At 42.5% G+C, this 21861-nt stretch overlaps 1 protein-coding gene across 29 annotated transcripts in view; it reads left to right on the top strand.

Annotated features, from left to right (window-relative positions):
• The window catches only part of KCNMA1 (potassium calcium-activated channel subfamily M alpha 1), a 550733-nt gene that overhangs the window by 483373 nt on the left and 45499 nt on the right, over positions 1–21861 (top strand). For all 29 annotated transcript variants that reach the window (XM_056531312.1, XM_056531315.1, XM_056531323.1 and 26 more), the window contains one exon: positions 20127–20240. In XM_056531312.1, the coding sequence (XP_056387287.1) occupies positions 20127–20240 (114 nt within the window). The remainder of the gene's footprint in view (positions 1–20126; positions 20241–21861) is intronic.

The raw sequence follows: 21861 nt of genomic DNA, 5'->3' as shown, positions 1-21861 counted from the left end.
GTCATCTCTAATACTAGTTTCACTAAATTTCTCCTGTTGTATAGATAGATAAATACCCATGTGTACAAATATAGAAAAGCTGACTTTGTCACTAAATGTGTTTCTTTTCTGTACTGTGATAACATTATACGTAATTCCACTTACTATATAAAGCATTTGTATACTGTGTCAAAATGAGTCATGCTCTAATACACCCCTTTGATAATGTCCTCTAAAATACTAACTGATCCCACTTTTGCTTGGATTCCTTTCTTTTAACAACAAAAATAGTGATACAAACAACATTATTAGGCTGGGTTTCTACTTGGCAGTTTTTTTCTACTTGGCAGTTTCTCTGGTGCAGCACACCTGTCATTCTGTACACGGAGTGTGCCCGATGACTGGAGATGTCAGCTGCCACGCCCCCTCCATTCACGTCTATGGGAGGAGGCTATATACTAGCCTTCACTTCCTCTCCCATAGACGTGAATGGAAAGAGTGTGGCGTGACATCACTAAAGCAGAAGCTGCAAGCTTCTGTGTTTCGGACACCACCGCTACTGACCCGGAGGTCGTGGGGGTCCGGCCTTTGGATAGGGGATAAGATGTTTTCAGTGGAGTACCCCATTAACCCCTTAAGGACCCAGCTAATTTTCAGTGTACGACCCGGCCATTTTTTGCACATCTGACCACTGTCAATTTAAGCATTAATAACTCTGGGATGCTTTTACCTTTCATTCTGATTCCGAGATAGTTTGTTCGTGACATATTTTACTTTATGTTAGTGGTAAAATGTTGTCAATACTTCTTGGTGAAAAATTCCAAAATTTGATGAAATTTTTTTATTTTATTTGAAGCTCTCTGCTTGTAAGGAAAATGAATATTCCAAATAAATTATACATTGATTCACATATACAATATGCCTACTTTATGTTTGCATCATAAAGTTGACATGTTTTTACTTGTGGAGGACATCAGAGGGCTTCAAAGTATAGCAGCAATTTTCCAATTTTTCACAAAATTTTCAAAATCGAAATTTTTCAGGGACCAGATCAGTTTTGAAGTGGATTTGAAGGGCCTTCATATTAGAAATACCCCATAAATTACTCCATTATAAAAACTGCACCCCTCAAAGTATTCAAAGTGACATTCAAATGGGTTGTTAACCCTTTAGGTGTTTCACAGGCATAGCAGCAAATTGAAGGAGAAAATTCAAAATCTTCATTTTTTTTACATTGGCATGTTCTTGTAGACCCAATTTTTTAATTTTTACAAGGGGTAACAGGAGAGAAATCTTCCTAAAATGTGTAACGCAATTTCTCTCGAGTAAGGAAATACCTCATATGTGTATGTCAAGTGTTCGGCGGGCGCAGTAGAGGGCTCAGAAGGGAAGGAGCGACAATGGAATTTTGGAGAGTGAGTTTTTCTGAAATGGTTTTTGGGGGCATGTCACATTTAAGAAGCCCCTATGGTGCTAGAACATAAAAAAAAAAACACATGGCATACTATTTTGGAAACTACTCCCCTCATGGAATGTAACAAGGGGTACAGTGAGCCTTAACACCCCACAGGTGTTTGACGACTTTTCGTTAAATTTGGATGTGTAAATGATTTTTTTTTCACTAAAATGCTAGTTTTCCCCCAAATTTTAAATTTTTACAAGGGGTAATAAGAGAAAGTACCCCCCAAAATTTGTAACCCCATCTCTTCTGAGTATGGAAATATCCCATGTGTGGATGTCAAGTGCTCTGCTGGCGCACTGCAATGCTCAGAAGAGAAGGAGTCACATTTGGCTTTTGGAAAGCAAATTTTGCTGAAATGGTTTTTGGGGGGCATGTCGCATTTAGGAAGCCCTATGCTGCCAGAACAGCAAAAAAAAAAAAAAAACACATTGCATACTATATTGGAAACTACACCCCTCAAGGAATGTAACAAGGGGTACATTGAGCCTTAACACCTCACAGGTGTTTGATGACTTTTTGTTAAAGTTGGATGTGTAAATGAATTTAAAAAAAAAATTCACTAAAATGTTGGTTTTTCCCCAAATTTTACATTTTTACAAGGGGTAATAGGAGAAAATTACCCCCAAAATTTGTAACCCCATTTCTTCTGAGTAGGAAAATACCCCATGTGTGGACGTCAAGTGCTCTGCTGGCGCACTACAATGCTCAGAAGAGAAGGAGCGCCATTGAGCTTTTGGAAAAAAAAATTTTGGAATGGAAGTCAGGGGCCATGTGCATTTACAAAGTCCCCCGTGGTGCCAGAACAGTGGACCCCCCCACATGTGACCCTATTTTGGAAACTACACCCCCCACAGAATTTAATAAGGGGTGCAGTGAGTATTTACACCCCACTGGCGTGTAACAGATCTTTGGAACAGTGGGCTGTGCAAATGAAAAATTCAATTTTTCATTTTCAAGGACCACTGTTCCAAAAATCTGTCAGACACCTGTGGGGTGTAAATCCTCACTGTACCCCTTATTATGTTACAGGAGGGGTGTAGTTTCCAAAATGGGGTCACATGTGGGGGGGGTCCATTGTTCTGACACTATGGGGGCTTTGTAAACACATGTGGCCTTCAATTCCGGATAAATTTTCTCTTCAAAAGCCCAATGGCGCTCCTTCTCTTCTGAGCATTGTAGTTTAGAGCACTTTGCATCCACATATGGGGTATGTTCTTACTCAGAAGAAATGGGGTAACAAATTTTGGGGGGCTTTTTTTTACTATTTTCCCTTGTGAAAATGAAAAATGTTCATGGGTAACACCAGCATTTTAGTGAAATTTTTTTTTTCTTCATTTTCCCATCCAAATTTGAAGAATTTTCATTAAACACCTGTGGGGTGTTAAGGCTCACTATACCCTTTGTTACATTCCGTGAGGGGTTTAGTTTCCAAAATGGGGTCACATGTGGGTATTTCTTATTTTGCGTTTATGTCAGAACCGCTGTAAAATCAGCCACCCCTGTGCAAATCACCAATTTAGGCATCAAATGTACATAGTGCACTTTCACTCCTGAGCCTTGTTGTGTGCCTGCAGAGCATTTTACGCCCACATATGGGGTATTTCCGTACTCAGGAGAAATTGCCTTTTTTTCCTTTTAACGTTTGTGAAAATAAAAAGTATTTTTTACGCTAACAAGCTGGTGTAGCCCTTAACTTTTCATTTTCATAAGGGGTAAAAGGAGAAAAAGCCCCCCAAAATTTGTAGTGCAATTTCTCCCGAGTACGGAAATACCCCATATGTGGCCCTAAACTGTTTCCTTGAAATACGACAGGGCTCCGAAGTGAGAGAGCACCATGCACATTTGAGGACTAACTTAGGGATTGCATACGAGTGGACATATGGGTATTCTACGCCAGTGATTCCCAAACAGGGTGCCTCCAGCTGTTGCTAAACTCCCAGCATGCCTTGACAGTCAGTGGCTATCTGGAAATGCTGGGAGTTGAAGGCTCCGTTTTGGAAACACTGCCATACAATACGTTTTTTCATTTCTATTGGGGGGGGAGGGGGGACAGGGTAAGGGGGTGTATTTGTTGTGTTTTACCCTTTTGTTATGTGTTAGTCTAGTGTAGTGTTTTTAGGGTACATTCGCACTGGCGGGTTATGGTGAGTTTCCCGCTAGGAGTTTGCGCTGCAGCGAAAAAATTGCCGCCGCTCAAACTTCAAGCAGGAAACTTACTGTAAACCTGCCCGTGTGAATGTACCCTGCACATTCACATGTACTCCAGCTGTTTCAAAACTACAGCTCCCAGCATGTACTGACAGACCGTGCATGCTGGGAGTTGTACTTTTGCAACAGCTGGAGGCACACTGGTTGGAAAACCTTCAGTTAGGTTCTGTTACCTAACTCAGTATTTTCCAACCAGTGTGTCTCCAGCTATTGCAAAACTACAACTCCCAGCCTGTACTGATCGCCGAAGGGTATGCTGGGAGATGTAGTTATGCAACAGCTGGAGATATGCAACTACAACTCCCAGCATGCCGAGACAGCTGTTTGTTGTTTGGGCATTCTGGGATTTGCAGTTTTGCAACATCTGGAGGGCTACAGTTTAGAGACCAGTGCACAGTGATCTCCAAACTGTGGCCCTCCAGATGTTGCTAAACTATAAATCCCAGCATGCACAGACAGCAAACTGCTGTGTGGGCATGTTAGGAGTTCTAGTTTTGCAAGATCTAGAGGGCTACAGTTTGGAGATCACTGTGCAGTGGTCTCTAAACTCCAGACCTCCAGCAGTTGCAAAACTACAAATTCCAGCATGCCCAAACAGCTTTCTGGGCATGCTGGTAGTTGTAGTTTTGCAACATCTGGAGGGCTACACTCTGTATAGTGGTCTCAAACTGTAGCCCTCCAGATATTGCTAGGCAACTCACCGGCTTCCGTAGGATCCAGGGAGCCAGCCGCACGACATCGCAGCCCGCCGATCCCCGTCGCCCGCAGCCTCCACAGATCGGTAAGTGACCTTCGGCGCCGGTCCCTGTCGGTTTCCCCGTCCTGCCCCGTCTATTGTGGGGGTGCAGAATGGGGAAACCAAAAGTAAACCCCCCCACCCCCGATCTGCTATTGGTCGTCGCGTCTATACGACCAATAGCAGGCATAGGAGGGGTGGCACCCCTGCCACCTCCCTCCTATCCCTTCAGGGGGATCGTCGGTGTCTTGGACAACCGCGATCCCCCTTATATTCCGGGTCACCATAGACCCGGAATCGCGCAAATCGCCGGTGTGAATTCACCGGCGATTTGCCACGATCGCTGAAATGGGGGGACTGATGACTCCCCCTGGGCATTTGCGCGGGGTGCAAATGCTTAAAAAATGCTGTTTTGAATTTCTTTTCTGTCTGACCACGGTGTTCTCTGTTGACACCTCTGTCCATGTCAGGAACTTTCCAGAGCAGGAGTGGTTTGCTATGGGGATTTGCTCCTACTGCGGACAGTTGCTGACATGGACAGAGGTGTCAGCAGAGAGCACTGTGGTCAGACAGAAAATTACAACTCAACTTCCTCTGTAGTATACAGCAGCTGATAAGTACTGCAATAATTAAGATTTAATTAAAGTAATTTACAAATCTATTAAACTTTCTGAAGCCAGTTGATATGAAAAAAATTGTTTTACACCGGAGTACCCCTTAAAGGTATTTTAATATCCCGTTTACACATACAGCTAAAGAAACGGCTGAACTATAGTAAATTTTACATAGAAAACGTATCAGACTGAGTGAGTTTTGCAAGAGTAACACATTGTGCACCACCATAGGTATGCCTAAAGTCATATTAACACTGGCAGAAAGCTTGAAAGAGCCCCTGATCTCTCTGCGGACTCCTCAAAGACTTACATAGGGAGATTATCATTAAGGCAGTGCCATTAGATTTTTGCTAATCACTGCTTAAATTGACTACAGTATCTTATTATAGTGCTCTAATTGCTTCCAAAAGCAAAAGCAAGTGAAGTGTTTGCTCATGTCCTTAGGACCTCTTCAGTTATCAGTAAACAAGGTCAGGGCCACAGAGAACACACTCCAAGATACTATTTATTTGTTGAGGTTATTGTCATCTCCCTGATCATTGTGTCTTGCGTGTGCAAAATATTTTACATGGGACTCCCAGAAATACGTCACCAAGGTACCACTACAATTGATCTAATCTACAGCAGTTAAACAGTGATCCTTGTAAAAACTCTCTGTGGTGGTTATTACAGCAGTGCCAGGGGAGCGATTCCTCTGCCTTCTTTATAGGAGTTTAATAGATTAAAAGTCCAAATTGAGTCGCACAAAATCACCCTAATCAAGTTTTCATCTGCATAATTTTCTCATAAGCAGCAATAGGGAATTAAAAGAACTCCTATTTTTCTTCTTGGACAGACTTAACCCCTGAGGAATAGTATGCCTTTAGTTCTTGAAAGGTAAATCCTGCTTGATCATATTTCTTTCACAGGAATTCACCATGAATGCCCACACATAGTATTGGATATACTGGTATAACCAACATTTTTAGCTTAGTTGGAGGGTCTTTTAAATACAGTGTTATGAAATCCCAGGAAAATTTACTAGTGGTTAATCTCCTTTTAATGTAGAGTCAAAATGGTCCAATAAAGGACATGAGCTGAGCCCATCTATTAAAGGGGTATTCCAGGAATTTTTTTATTTGACTATGCTACAGGGGCTGCAAAGTTAGTGTAGTTCATAATATAGTGTCTGCACCTGTGTGTGACGGTTTTCTCACAATTCTTCTGTGATTTTCACCCCAATATTTATTTTTACCAGCATACAAAATGACTTTTGTCTCAGATTTTTCCCAGCTTGCAATGCGGCCGAGACCTGACTCACTTGTCAGCTGATGACAGGGAGCCTGTCTGCTTCAATGGGTGGATCGATCACTTGGTGGGAGAGAGATCATTCTGCAACTAATGCAACAGCTGTAGGCACCCTGATAGAAAACCACAGGTCTTTTTGAATGGACGCAGCTCATTTATATTTCAATGGGTGGGGTGGCTGATGTTTGGGAGGGAGGAAAATGGAATTGTGGGATTTGTAGTCAAAAAAAGAAAAGTCAAACAGGAAATACCAGTTCACAAAAAGCTAGCCACAGTATTATGGTAATCTCACAACATAGCCATTTAGCCCCAAGACAAGCGCACATCCTTTCTAAGCATGTCCATTCCTGTCTGCCAGGTACGTACTAAAATCATTGATGGTGGATTACCCCTTTAATCTAAATAGCAAAACCGTGGACACAGTAGAGCCCTAAGGGCCTGAAAGAGGATTACCCTAAAGCATCTAAAGCAAACATGCTAACTGATCCTTTGTTTCTAAGGGTTATAATGTTTTTAAGCCATTGTACAAGCATTTACTAGCCCTTATATGACATTGCAGTAATATATTTATAGATTGCAATGCAGAGAAATGTAGACATAGTTTCATGACACACCTGAAGAAAAATATCCACTGCTCAGTCTGCTGAACCCTTGTCCAACACTGTCTGTGGCATATATGATCACAGATCATGTATATTTTAGGTACCTTCTTTTATACTAACAGTTTAGCATCTCCGGTAAGGGATTATTATACAGATATTGCTGGTGTAAGATAACTGGTAGGTATAGTGCTATAGGTTTAGTGCAAGACATAGTGGATAACTAAACTTTGAATCATATGACTGTATAAGTAAAAGTACTTGTGAATAGAGATGGTGAGTCTCCCCAAATTCACTTCAGGAGGATTAACTTAAATCAGCGGCCAGGTTCGATTTGGATTTGATGGTTAATAAAGATTCGTATAGGAGCAGTAACTCCTATTAAATGTGAACCGTGAATGTAACGTGCCTCACCATTAGAGATGAAATCAAGATTTTTGAAAAATTAAATTTGGCCGTTTCGCGGAAATTCCCCCCAAAATTTGTTTCCCCCAAAATTTGATTGCGGCAAATCACTATTAAAAATGGCTATTTCTGCCTACAGAGAGCCTCAATAGGGGTGTAGAACACTTTTCCTTGCTGTAAACCACATAGGGTGTGTACTGGGTTAGTGAAATAATACTGTTATTCAGTATGACATGCAGATCAGAGGCGTCGCTATTAGAATCACTGTTGCAGAGCAGCCCAATGACAGAGCCTGGTGGTGGCATCAGTATGAGGAGACCATTTAGTGGCTGAATGACACAAAATGACAAAAAAAAGTGAAAAACCCCCTCCCCCAATAAAAACGTAAATTGTCCCATTTTCCCTATTTCACCCCCAAAAAGTGTTAAAATAAAATATTTTATACATATTTGGCATTGCTGCGTGCATAAATATCTGAACTATTATAATAAAATGTTAATGATACCGTACGGTGAACGACGTGAACGTAAAAATAAAAAAAAAATCCAAAATAGATGCTTTTTTATAACATTTTATTCCCCAAAAAATTTATAAAAAAATGATTAAAAGTTCTATATAAGCAAATATGGTATCAATAAAAAGTAAAGATCACGGCGCAAAAAAATGAACCCTCATACCGCCGCTTATACGGAAAAATGAAAAAGTTATAGGTCTTCAAAAAAGGGGGATTTTAAACAGTAATTTGGTTAAAAAGTTTGCGATTTTTTTTAAGCGCAACAGTAATAGAAAAGTATGTTATCATGGGTATCATTTTAATCGTATTGACCCAAAGAATAAAGAACACATGTCATTTTTACCGTAAATTGTACTACGTGAAAGCAAAACCTTCCAAAATTAGCAAAATTGCGGTTTTCTTTTTAATTTCACCATACAAATAGTATTTTTTTGGTTGTGCCATACATTTTATGATAAAGTGAGTGATGGCATTATCATGGACAACTGGTCGCGCAAAAAACAAGCCCTCATACTAGTCTGTGGATGAAAATATAAAATAGGTATGATTTTTTGAAGGCAAGGAGGAAAAAAACGAAAATGTAAAAATTTAATTGTCTGCGTCCTTAAGGCCCAAATGGGCTGGTGTCCTTAAGGGGTTAATGACACAGCATGGAGGTAGCGGCAGCATGAGGAGACAATATAGTGGCTGAATGACACAGCCTGAAGTTTGCTGCAGCATGAGGAGAACATATAGTGGCTGAATAACACAGCCTGGAGGTGGCGGAAGCATGAGGAGACCATATAATGGCTGAATGACACAACTTGGACGTCGCGGCAGCATGAGGAGAACATAAAGTGGCTGAATGACACATCGTGGAGGTGGCGGCAGCATCAGGAGAGCATATAGTGGCTGAATGACACAGCCTGGAGTTGGCAGCAGCATATAGTGGCTGAATGACACAGCCTGGAATTGGTGGAAGCATGAGGAGACCATATAGTGCTGTATGAGACAGCGTGGAGGTGGTGGCAGCATGTGGAGAACATAAAGTGGCTAAATGACACAGCCAGGAGTTGATGGCAGCAGGAGGAGACCATATAGTGGCTTAATGACACAGCCTGGAGTTGGCGGCAGAATGAGGAGATCATATAGGTACTGAATGACACAGGCAGGAGGTGGCGGCAGCATGAGGAGACCATATAGTGGCTTAATGACACAGTCTGGAGTGGGCAGCAGCATGAAGAGAACATATATTGGCTGAATGACACAGCCTGGAGTTGACGGCAACATGAGGAAACCATATAGTGGCTGAATGACACAGTTCGGAGGTGGCAGCAGCATGAGGAGAACATATGGTGGCAGAATGAGACAGCCTGGAGCTGGCATCAGCATGAAGAGAACATATGATGGCAGAATGAGACAGCCTGGAGGTGGCAGCAGCAGCATCAGGAGTCCTAAAAGTGACCCGTTGACAGAGTGGTGCAGTGGGTGTCAATTCCAGTACCTGGTGACGCAGGTGGGTGAAAAAAGGAGAACTTGGCATCAGATGTATAGCATCAGGCGGGTGGCAGGATCAGAATAGTAGCTGAGGCAGGTAGGCAGAAGAAAACTGTCTCTTTTGTAAAAGTGATGCTCGATATGCAGAATAAAATTGGAAACACAAAAGGGAAGCGCAACAAAGTGCCGTAAAAGTTTTCAGATATAACGAAGACAAAGAGGTGAAAAAAACTTGCTCACCTTCTGGTGTTGTGCAGTGGGCACAACACCATATCGCGCTTGTATCCCGTTGCAAAGGGAATAGTGAAATCAGGGGGTGCAGCTCACACCGTGGCGTCCTGGGATTCCTGGACGTCTGGAGAATGCAAGAGGTGAAGATCCCCGTGGGCTCCGGTTCACGTGTAAAAAAGGTGTGTTCGAGCGCTCACTCCTGTAGAATAGCTTGGCTGGGATCGTGGCAGTAAGAAGTAGCCGGACACGGTTAAAGATATAATAACCGGATTTTATTTGGATAGATCACAGATAACGCGTTTCGAGGGGTGGGACCCCCCTCTTCGTCAGATCAATGATTAATGATCTAGATCTGACGAAGAGGGGGTCCCACCCCTCGAAACGCGTTATCTGTGATCTATCCAAATAAAATCCGGTTATTATATCTTTAACCGTGTCCGGCTACTTCTTACTGCCACGATCCCAGCCAAGCTATTCTACAGGAGTGAGCGCTCGAACACACCTTTTTACACGTGAACCGGAGCCCCGGGGATCTTCACCTCTTGCATTCTTTTGTAAAAGTGTTAGTGTGCACAAGTAAGTATAGAGGATATGCATTACATAAAACTTAACTTTTAATAATATGCTTAAGATAAAATATATGGACCCCAAATTAATTTTTTAAATCAAACAAAAGTAAAGGTGTGCAAAAAACACCATGTGCCACCTACAAGTATTGATGTGATGCAAAGACCTCTAAAAGATGGAAGGGAACAATGTATGGTCCATTGTAACTGGTGGGGATAAAAAAAACTTCCCCTGTAAGGCCCTACTCTTGCATTATTAATTCCCTTCTTGGACAATGTTATTTGCCCTAAAAAGGGCGGCCCACACAGGAAACTGTCTATTTCCATCTAAAAACCTGAGGAAATGGCAGTATTTGTAGGGGTAAATAGGGAGAGGTTCCTGTGTGGGGCCGCCTTTTTTAGGACGAGTAACACTTGCCTAGATGGGAATTAATAGTGCGAGAGTAGGGCCTTAAAGGGGAAGTTTTTACCCCCACCGGTTACAAAGGACCATAGCGTTGTTCCCTTCCACCTTTTAGAGGTCTTTGCATCACATCAATACTTAATGGTGTAGGTGGCACATGGTGTTTTTTGCACACCTTTCCTTTTATATCTCAACTGGCTCCGGAAAGTTAAACAGATTTGTAAATTACTTCTATTAAAAAATCTAAATCCTTCCAATAGTTATTAGCTTCTGAAGTTTTCTGTCTAACTGCTCAATGATGATGTCACGTCCCGGGAACTGTGCATGATGGGAAAATATCCCCATAGGAACTGCACAGCTCCCGGGACGTGAGTCATCATTGAGCAGTTAGACAGAAAACAACAACTCAACTTCAGAAGCTAATAACTATTGGAAGGATTAAGATTTTTTAATAGAAGTCATGTACATATCTGTTTAACTTTCCGGAGCCAGTTGATATATAAAAAAAAGTTTTGGCCTGCAATACCCTTTTAATCCTAAGCATGTCATTAAAAGTTAAGTTTTACGGAATGCATATCCTCAATACTTACTTGTCTTCTGATGCGGAGGAATGTCTGTAACTGGAGAGCAGCGCCATAAATATGTTTAGCACTATCCATATTTGTGAAGTGTTGGTGTAGAACCATGGTCAATCTACTCTGATGCATCATGCATTGGTGGGTGGAAATCCTGGCTGATCCATGCCTGATTCATCTTCCCAAAAGTCAGTCTCTCAAAATTTTTCGTGGACAGATGAGTTACTTGGGGTTACTATGGCCCCTGCCACACTAAACACCTGCTCTGATGGCACACTACTGGCCGGGCAGGACAGCTTTTCCAGGGCAAACTCTGCTAGTTTGGTTGCCCAAAAGTCCAGTGGATCTTCTAGGTGTGTTTGCATGGTCATGTTAAGGTATGCCCCCACCTGCTGGTTCAGGTCCTGTTCCAGGTCTACCTGCTGCTGATGAGTTTCTTCACTATGTAGGTAAAGAAAGCTACTTATCAGCGACTGTAGACTCAGGCTGCTGCTGATGGAGCTGGTACTGCTCCTGCCACCCCACCCCTCCCCAGCAGCCATGGCAGTGGAAGGTGAGCACAGAGCGCCCCCTGAGTTGACCTGCGAGAGGATGGATGATTGCGCCGATAGGCATCGGCCAACTGACTACGTAGGATGTCTCTGTAGTAGCTCAGTTTGTCCTCCCTCTCAGTGGGTGTAAAAAAGGTCCCCCTTTTGTGCCGGTAGCGAGGGTCCAATAAGGTGGAGAGCCAAAAGTCATCCCTCTGCCGAATGGTGACAATTCGGTGGTCACTACGCAAGCAAGTGAGCATGCATCGTGCCATTTGTATGAGCTGCCACTGGTTCACATTGAAGTTACACAGGGGAGTCCCCCTATCCGCTTAGATCATCAAGAAATCGGTGATGGCTTTTCTCTGTTCGTACAGTCAGTCCAACATATGGAGGGTGGAATTCCAATGTGTGGAAACATTGCAAATCAGACTATGTCGGGGATGCCGTTCTGATGATGCAGCTCAAGGAGGGTGTGCTTTGTGGTGTACGAGTGGCTGAGGTGCATGCAAAGTTTCCTTCCCATTGTTAGGATGTCATGCAGATGGAGGGAACACTTCAGGAACTGCTTGATTGAACACGTGTACTATGCAGGGCGCATGTCTCAGGCTTTCTTGTCGAAGCGCAGACAAGATGTTCTTCCTGTTGTCGGTCACCATGGTTCCCATTTCTAGTTTTCATGTAGTAAGCCATGATTCAATTTTTTCATGAATTACTTTCAGCAGTTCCTCTGCTGTGTGACTCGGTTCACCAAGGCAAACCATGTGAAGAACAGCGTGACACCGCTTTACCCTGCACACATGGTTTGCTGGAGGGGCACTGAGACTTGACCGTGCAGTGAAGGCTGAGGACACGGTGGAGGATGAGGAGACGGAGTCGCACACTGTCACAGGACCAACGGCCTGAGAGCATGGAGGCGGAAGCGGCGTGACCTGTCCAAGTTGCAGGTGTGGCTGTGCAGGAACCAGATTCACCCAGTCAGCTGTAAAAGACATGTATTGTCCCTGACCGTAGTTACAACTCCACATGTTGGAGCTGCCGTGCACTTTGGTACACACCGACAGGCTCAAGGACTGGCCCACCTTCTGTTCCACAAAATTGTGCAGGGCTGGTACTGCCTTCTTCACAAAGAAATGATGGCTTGGGACTCTCCACCTCAGCTCGGCACAAGCCATCAATTCTCTGAAAGGTGCAGTGTCCACTACTTGTAAAGGGTGGGACTGCAGCACCAGCAAGCAGATTCAGCTTATGCGCCATTGGATGAGTGGGTGCATACTGTTGTCTCTTGGACATGGCTTCGCCGATGGATTGCTGGCGGAATGACTGACTCGAAGTAGGAGGAGCAGGAGCATCTGGAGCGAAAGAAGATGGGTTTGATACACAGCTCCCTTCGGCTGAGGTGGAGCCTTGGCTGGCTGAAACAGGGAGCGGCGTGCCACTGGGTGATGCAGCAGGCTGGACCACCACATCAGAGCCACGGTTCTCCAAGGCCACTTTATGGTGAAGCTGCATATGTTGACACTGGGCCATGGTGCCATCATTGGGACCTTGGCCATGTTTCACCTTCTGCCAACACATCTTGCATGGAGTTTAATGAAGCGATTTGCGTGATCGAATCGCGGCGTTATTCACATTCATTGCAAATTGAATTTTTCCTGAAATTCGTAACGAATCCTTATTCATCAGATTCGATTTGCTTATCCATACTCACCACTGTCCAGTGCACATGAGCAGTACTTGCCCTATTACTTATTGTACAGGAACAGGGACTCATACATTTCACAGGAGACCCTGCTCCTGTATTTAATTATCCTAAAACACATCTCCAAAAATTTGGATTCAGACAACTTATTTTGGAAATGTATAGCAAAATCAGTTCTAAACAAATCAATTAAGCTTATCTCTGCTTGTAAATTATAGTAAATCATCTTGGGTCCCAGTCCCAGCACTCCCAGCATATGGTAATTTTCCAGGGAAAGTTACAACCTACCTAGCATTTTCCTTGCTTTTATTTGAATAGACATTCTCACTATGAGAACTTAATTTTGGCTCTTAAATGTAGTTCTAAGCATCTTGCATCTCCCCTTTGCCTCAAATCTTATTAAACAATATGTCTTCCTTGGCCTGTCCTCCCGCCTCTTGATCAACTCACTTTTTGACCACCTACAATCTTGTTTCCATCCCCACCAATCAACTGAAACCACCCTAGCCAAAGTGACCAATGATCTGCTGACCACCAAAGCCCCCCACCAATACTCTGTGCTTCTTTTCCTTGAACTTTTCTTTAACTTTGACATAATCGACCACTCCCTTCAGCTACAAACTCTCTCATTACTCAGTGTCACAAAAGTCACAGTGTCTCCCACTGAAACATTACTTACAGTCTTCAAAAACATCTCTTGAATCTGTACTTTTCACAACTTTAACTCAAATAAACTGGAGGGACATGCATTCATCACCTCCTGCTTGAACTACTGCTCAATTCTCATCAGTGGCTTTCATCAAAATTCTTTCTCCTCTGTAATACATCCTCAATCCTGCTACCCAACTAATCCACCTCTATCATCATTCCTCCTATGCCTCTTCCCTCTACCAATCTCTTCACTGGCTACCCATTACTCAGCAAATTTAGCTTAAACAGTTAATAATGACATACAAGGCCATCCACAACCTGTCAACCTCATCTCCCGATACCCCCCATCACGTGATCTTCAATGATCTCAAGACCACTGCCTATGGTTTCATCTTATCCACACCTTCCACAACTGTTGCTAAGATTTCTCCTGTGCTTCCTCTATATACTGGAACTCCCTACCCTGACATATCCGCCTCTCACCCTCCATCAAGACCTTCAAAAGCAACTTAAAACCCATCTCTTTACGAAAGCCTACAATAACCCTGCTACCACTGCACTGTGAATGTTTGCTTCCTTAACTGCTGACAGATGACCAGCTTTCCTCTCACCTACTGTTTCTCTCCTTTACCCTTGTAGATTGTAAGCCATCGCTGTCATGGCCCTTTCTCTCATTTACCGTTTCATGTTCATTGTACTTGTGTTTGCATTATGATATGTATTTAACCCCAATACCTGAAATCAAGAATGCACTAAAATATATAATAATATATAATAATCATAAGAAACAAATACATTACAAGCTGCTGGCATGTCTTGGTGTACATTAGATGTGTCACCAGAGGGCAGTCTGATTTAAAGCACAGCTCTGACATAAAGGCATTTAGTTTATTGTGTACAAATGCTGTGTTTTTTCTTTGCTCAAGTCTCCTATACGTCCAATGTCTATCAGACTGTAATGAGACATTGTTACTACCAGTGTTCAGATCATAATGATTGACAAAAATAACTCTCAGCGCTTTACATTTAGATTATAGTCAAGATATAGAATCTAAAAAGGAACTATAGTATTAAATGTAAATTGAATTTCCTCAGAACCATGCTATATTATTGTGACTGTTCACAGCTTTAAATGACATCACTTTGCTGTAGCCTTGTTAACTATCTGGAGATTGGAGTGGCCGTGATTTCTCCTCCCAGCTGTGCTTTCTAGCAGTCAGCGTTTCTTGATGGATGTGTCTGTGCAAGGCCTTGCATTATACATGTGCCATCACTCACTGAAGGTACAGACTTGTCACATAGCAGGAAAATCAGGGTCACTGGTTGCTTTTGAGAGCTGAAAAAATAATGCTTTATTCTGTTCTGTCAATATATAAAAGGCAATGTGTATAGGCCCGTCTGACTGCTCCTGGTGTGTATTAAGTAGAAAGTCTAATTTGTTGAACGTTCCTGTCTATCTGCTGCTACTAATACGTCTAGTCTCAAACTAATTATTGGGGTAGATGAGATAACAAAGGCCTCGTCCAATCACTTGACCGGTTGCAAATTTATATAGATGTCTATTTGGATACATTATTGTTGTGCGCTTGTGTATTGTGGAATACAAGGCAATGGTTTAGTTGATCAATATTACAAAACAGAAGCAGGTACATGCATAAACAAATAAATACACAGATATATAATAAAAGCCCATTAATAGTACATTGCCGTTCAAACAGAAACAAAGGCCCAGATTTATAAGGACCGGTATGCCTGAAACCATAACTGCCCATAGCAACCAATCACAGCTCAGCTTTCACTTTACCACAGCTCGTTAAGATAGCAAAGCTAAGCTGTAATTGGTTGCTATAGGCAACACCAGACATTTTTGGTTTCAGGTAGATTGATCAATCTAAAACAAAGACAAGAGGGTGATTTATAAAGGGATTTAGGCTAAGTTTCCACTTTTTTTCTGGCAGTTTTTGGATATCTGCCACTGCAGTTTTTGAGCCAACGTCAGAAGTGGATCCATAAGGGAGGAGAAGTGTAAGTTCTTCTTTTATATCTCCTATTCCTTTTGAATACATTTCTGGCTTTGGCTCAAAACTGCAGTGGCTGTATTCCAAAAACTGCCAGAAAAAAAAAAAGTGGAAACTTAGCCTTAGACTGGTTCTCATGCTGTGGACTTTTTTGCATCTTTTGGGTGCACAGCAGATTTGGTAGAAATCATCAGTCAAATCTGTGTTAGCAGATGCATTGGTCAGGAATTCATCATTGCGACTGTTGAAAGAAGAAAAAAAATCAGTTGTGCTGAGGTAATTTCCCATAGCAGTGTATTGCCCAGACAAATTTATGATATGCTGTGCACAATTTCATAAATTTTGTGCACGTCCACACTTCCACAGCTGAAAATTATTGACTGTAAAATTCCCCCATTATATGTATGGTTCATACATGTAAAAAACATGTTGTTGTCCATAGCTACCAATCACAGTGCAGCATTCATTTTACCACAGAGGTTTGCGAAGTAAAAGCTGAGCTGACAGTTTTTCTTTTAAACAATTTTAATAATAAATAATAACTTTTGTTTAAGCTAGGATTGTATGGACCTTTCCTCGGCTGACCTAGGATCTATGAGGTCAACTTCCAACTCCACTCCTGGAGCCTTCCTTACTTTCTTCAGTCAGCGCCCATCATAATGGCCTTTAAAACTTTAGTTACAGACACAACAATATCAAAAGGACAAGAAATAAAAACCAGCAACTAACAGAGTATATAATAATATAATACAATGATAACAAAAAAACAGCAACCTTTGTTAAATTAAACTAGATAACAAAAAACCTTGACCACCAGGATTGACAATTAGGAGAAAGTATCTGACCAATTTCCATGGTGCAAAAGGCAAGGAAAGCAAAACATTGTCATATTGTAGAAACCTCCAGCTACAACCAAGCATCTCAGGCCTTACCATTAGAGATGAGCGAACTTACAGTAAATTCGATTCGTCACGAACTTCTCGGCTCGGCGGTTGCTGACTTTTCCTGCATGAATTAGTTCAGCTTTCCGGTGCTCCGGTGGGCTGGAAAAGGTGGATACAGTCCTAGGAAAGAGTCTCCTAGGACTGTATCCACCTTTTGCAGCCCACCGGAGCACCGGAAAGCTGAACTAATTTATGCAGGAAAAGTCAGCAACTGCCGAGCCGAGAAGTTTGTGACGAATCGAATTTACTGTAAGTTCGCTCATCTCTACTTACCATATTGACACCAAGGAGGCTGCAGATGTCTAAATCAGGTTCAACAGTTTTCATCCATCAGCATCTACAGCATTGTTAAACACTCTTATCCTGCCTAAAGTTCCACAGACAGGTGATTTTTCAACCATTCCAACGATTTAACTATGTAAAATTAGAAAAAGGCTGAGAGGAGAAAGGGTCCGCTACACTGCCAAGCAGAACTTCTTTGAACAACTTCCTTGTACCAACACCCACAAATGTATAAATTGAAAAGAGAGAAACAATAAATGGTATAAAACAAATTTTTGAAACAAAATCCTGTTCTAAGATGGACATCAACCTACTTCCTGGGATACTGGGCAAAATACACATCTAGGATCCTTATGCAGAACTTGCATAAGGCGTACAACAAGCATTTGCTCCTCATTGAATAACCAACAGATCCCAGATCTCCAGAAGTCTGCATCAGCACAAAAAAACAAAAGACCACTGCAGACCTCTGAACAATAAGGAGATGAATAATGCCATCTCTAGCCCATGCACCTCCGAAATTCCAGTCCTATTGTATCACCTCCAGACAGAGCCCCTCTGCATACATTGGGCACTGAAAAATACACAGTTAAAAGTAGTGTTGCTCGCGAATATTCGCAATTCGAATATTATTCGCGAATATCGCATATTCGCGAATTTCGCGAATATAGCGCTAAATATTCGTAATTACGAATATTCGTTTTTTTTTTTTTTCTTCTTCACAGTACACATCACAGTGATCACCCCTCTCTGCTTCCAGCTTGTGTGGTGTAAAGAAGGCTGTAATACTACTGTGCGAGACTGGCGTGCGAAAATTCGCATATGCGAAAATTAGCATATACGAAAATTAGCATATGCTAATTTTCGCATATGCGAATGTTCACATATGTTAATTTTCGTATATGCGTATTTTCGCATATGTGAAAATAAAACGAGAATATAACGAATATGCGAATATTCGCGAATATATGACGAATATTCGTCCATATATTCGCGAATATTCGCGAATTCGAATATGGCCTATGCCGCTCAACACTAGTTAAAAGTGATGCTTTTGTTGCTTCAGTCCAGTGATGCACATGATCATCACAAATGCCTGTAACCAATTATAAAAAGTTTTTTTCCACCCATGACTTTTTTAAACTCCCTTTTCAAAATTCCAATCCATGTGGACCTCCAAAGTGTAAGATATTATCTCAACAGTTTGGTAAGACAAGAATGTGGCAGGTTCAAATGGAGAGGATGGAACCGTCGGCACACAAGGGACTGAAACCCTTCTGATAAATGCTTATCCTCAGAACCACACTTACCCCAAGCCCAAAGCAGTTGCTTTGCACTGCTATGCCGCTACATGTTCTGCCATTTGTCAAGCAGTGAGGATGGTGTCTCTACTCATTACCTCACACTTCACTAGACTACACTGAATAGATCAAACAGAAAATTCTGGGCAACATTTACAGGGGTACTCTGGTGACATTTTTTTTTTTTTTAAATCAACTGGTGCCAGAAAGTTCAACAGATTTTTAAATTACTTCTCTGTAAAAATATTAACCCTTCCAAGGACTTATCAGCTACTGTATGCTCCAGAGGAAGTTCTTTTCTTTTTAAATGTATTTTCTGTCTGACCACAGTTCTCTCTGCTGACACCTCTGTCTGTCTCAGGAACTGTCAAGAGCAGGATAGGTTTGCTATGAAGATTTGCTCCTGCTCTTGACAGTTCCTAAGACAGACAGAAGTGTCAGCAGAGAGCACTGTGGTCACACAGAAAATACATTTAAAAAGAAAAGCATACAGCAGCTGATAAGTACTGGAAGGTTTAAGATTTTTAAACAGAAGTAATTTACAAATCTGTTTAACTTTCAGGCACCAGTTGATTTAAAAAAAATATTGTTTTTCACCGGAGTACCCCTTTAACACTGCATCTGCTCATTCTAGCTGGGAACTCAGTGTCCCCTAGCTAGTGTAAGCAGCTCAGTAACTTGAAAATCATATATATATATATATATATATATATATATATATATATATATATATATATAAAGATGGAAAAATCTTATCATTATGTGATGTTTTTCTAATAAATAGAAATATAAGTGTACAGTTTCCCTGCAATGCCACCATGGGAGAAAAGAAGCATTGCATGGTGTCTATGGAAATAAAATAGCTGTCTGTGCAATGTCCATACTGGGTCCTTCAGAGAAACGGAGAATATATTATAGGTGAAAAGAAAATATGTGTGAACTGTTTTTTCCTTAAATAGCAAAAAAAAACAGTGTCCACAGGTTGTGTGTGAGCAGAGCTTCTACTGAATGATGGATAGTGTTTCAGCTATGCAATACTACACTTCCGGATGGTGTTGTTTCTAAAATGTAGCCATATTTTTTCAAAGCTTCAAATTAAAATAATCTAATAGAGTATTTGGAAATGGGCTTTTTAGGCAGTAGTGTTTATTTTTTTGTTTGTTTATTTATTTTATTTTCTAAAATTCTTAGTATTTTTATTATTATTTTGTTTACACAAATGAGCATTAAAGCATTATTGTCATAAAAAACAGTGCTGAGACCACGACCGATATTTAGATATATCCAGGTGCGCGGCTATAAATTATTTCAGTAGTGCATTTCTCTCCACGGCTTGGCGCCCAATCTGTCACCTTGCAAGTGACGGACACCGTAGATTAAAATGAAGCCCATCTCCTGCAATAAGTGTCGGGCTGTGGAGTGAAGCAGCTGCCTCAACCTGACTCTATCTATTGGGGTCTCAGAGGTAAGATCCCAATTTATAAAAATTTTAATGTCTGTGACATTTTTTTTTATGACAGTAACGCTTTAATAAATATCATACTGTATTACACATAATGTATATTTCATAGTAAACCAAGAAATTTGCTATGCAATTAGTTTTTTGTGTCTATGAATACTATAATCTGTTCTCTTGTTTTTAGGTTTTACACCACCAGGAATGGATCGATCTTCCCCTGACAATAGTCCAGTGCATGGCCTAGCAAGACAGCCATCCATTACCACAGGGGCAAACATTCCCATCATCACTGAGCTTGGTAAACTTCTTATGTAAACTGAGTTCTTGGAATACAGTCTTTGAGTTTTAGGCCAGTTTCACATGAGCATAACCCTATGATTCTGTTAGTTTGGGTCATTAGAGCATAATATGGAGGCAGGAGTGTGTTTGTATTACGTATTTGTGTGAATTTGGCCTTAAAATAAATGAATATAAGATGAGTTTTTTTGGCCCCAAAATTCCCAGTATATGTACAACCCTTGGTAAAATTTCTGGAGTTAAAGGGGTACTTCGGTGAAAAACTTTTTTTTTTTTAATCAACTGGTGCCAGAAAGTTAAACATATTTGTAAATTACTTCTATTAAAAAATCTTAATCCTTCCTGTACTTATTAGCTGCTGAATACTACAGTGGAAATTCTTTTCCGTTTGAAACACAGAGCTGTCTGCTGACATCATGAGCACTGTTACGCCGAGCGCTCCGGGTCCCCGCTCCTCCCCGGAGCGCTCGCTACACTCTCGCTCCCGCAGCGCCCCGGTCAGATCCACTGACCGGGTGCGCTGCGATACCGCCTCCAGCCGGGATGCGATTCGCGATGCGGGTGGCGCCCGCTCGCGATGCGCACCCCGGCTCCCGTACCTGACTCGCTCTCCGTCGGTCCTGTCCCGGCGCGCGCGGCCCCGCTCCCTAGGGCGCGCGCGCGCCGGGTCTCTGCGATTTAAAGGGCCACTGCGCCGCTGATTGGCGCAGTGGTTCTAATCAGTGTGTTCACCTGTGCACTCCCTATGTATACCTCACTTCCCCTGCACTCCCTCGCCGGATCTTGTTGCCATTGTGCCAGTGAAAGCGTTCCCTTGTGTGTTCCTAGCCTGTGTTCCAGACCTCCTGCCGTTGCCCCTGACTACGATCCTTGCTGCCTGCCCCGACCTTCTGCTACGTCCGACCTTGCTTCTGTCTACTCCCTTGTACCGCGCCTATCTTCAGCAGTCAGAGAGGTTGAGCCGTTGCTAGTGGATACGACCTGGTCACTACCGCCGCAGCAAGTCCATCCCGCTTTGCGGCGGGCTCTGGTGAACACCAGTAGTGACTTAGAACCGGTCCACTAGCACGGTCCACGCCAATCCCTCTCTGGCACAGAGGATCCACCTCCTGCCAGCCGGCATCGTGACAGTAGATCCGGCCATGGATCCCGCTGAAGTTCCTCTGCCAGTTGTCGCCGACCTCACCACGGTGGTCGCCCAGCAGTCACAACAGATAGCGCAACAAGGCCACCAGCTGTCTCAACTGACCTTGATGCTACAGCAGCTACTACCTCAGCTTCAGCAATCATCTCCTCCGCCAGCTCCTGCACCTCCTCCGCAGCGAGTGGCCGCCTCAGGCCTACGACTATCCTTGCCGGATAAATTTGATGGGGACTCTAAGTTTTGCCGTGGCTTTCTTTCACAATGTTCCCTGCACTTGGAGATGATGTCGGACCAGTTTCCTACTGAAAGGTCTAAGGTGGCTTTCGTAGTCAGCCTTCTGTCTGGAAAAGCTCTGTCATGGGCCACACCGCTCTGGGACCGCAATGACCCCGTCACTGCCTCTGTACACTCCTTCTTCTCGGAAATTCGAAGTGTCTTTGAGGAACCTGCCCGAGCCTCTTCTGCTGAGACTGCCCTG

Source organism: Hyla sarda, chromosome 7, assembly GCF_029499605.1.
Source record: "Hyla sarda isolate aHylSar1 chromosome 7, aHylSar1.hap1, whole genome shotgun sequence".
Classification (NCBI taxonomy): Eukaryota; Metazoa; Chordata; class Amphibia; order Anura; family Hylidae; genus Hyla; species Hyla sarda.
This window is presented reverse-complemented; position numbering and strand designations above follow the sequence as displayed.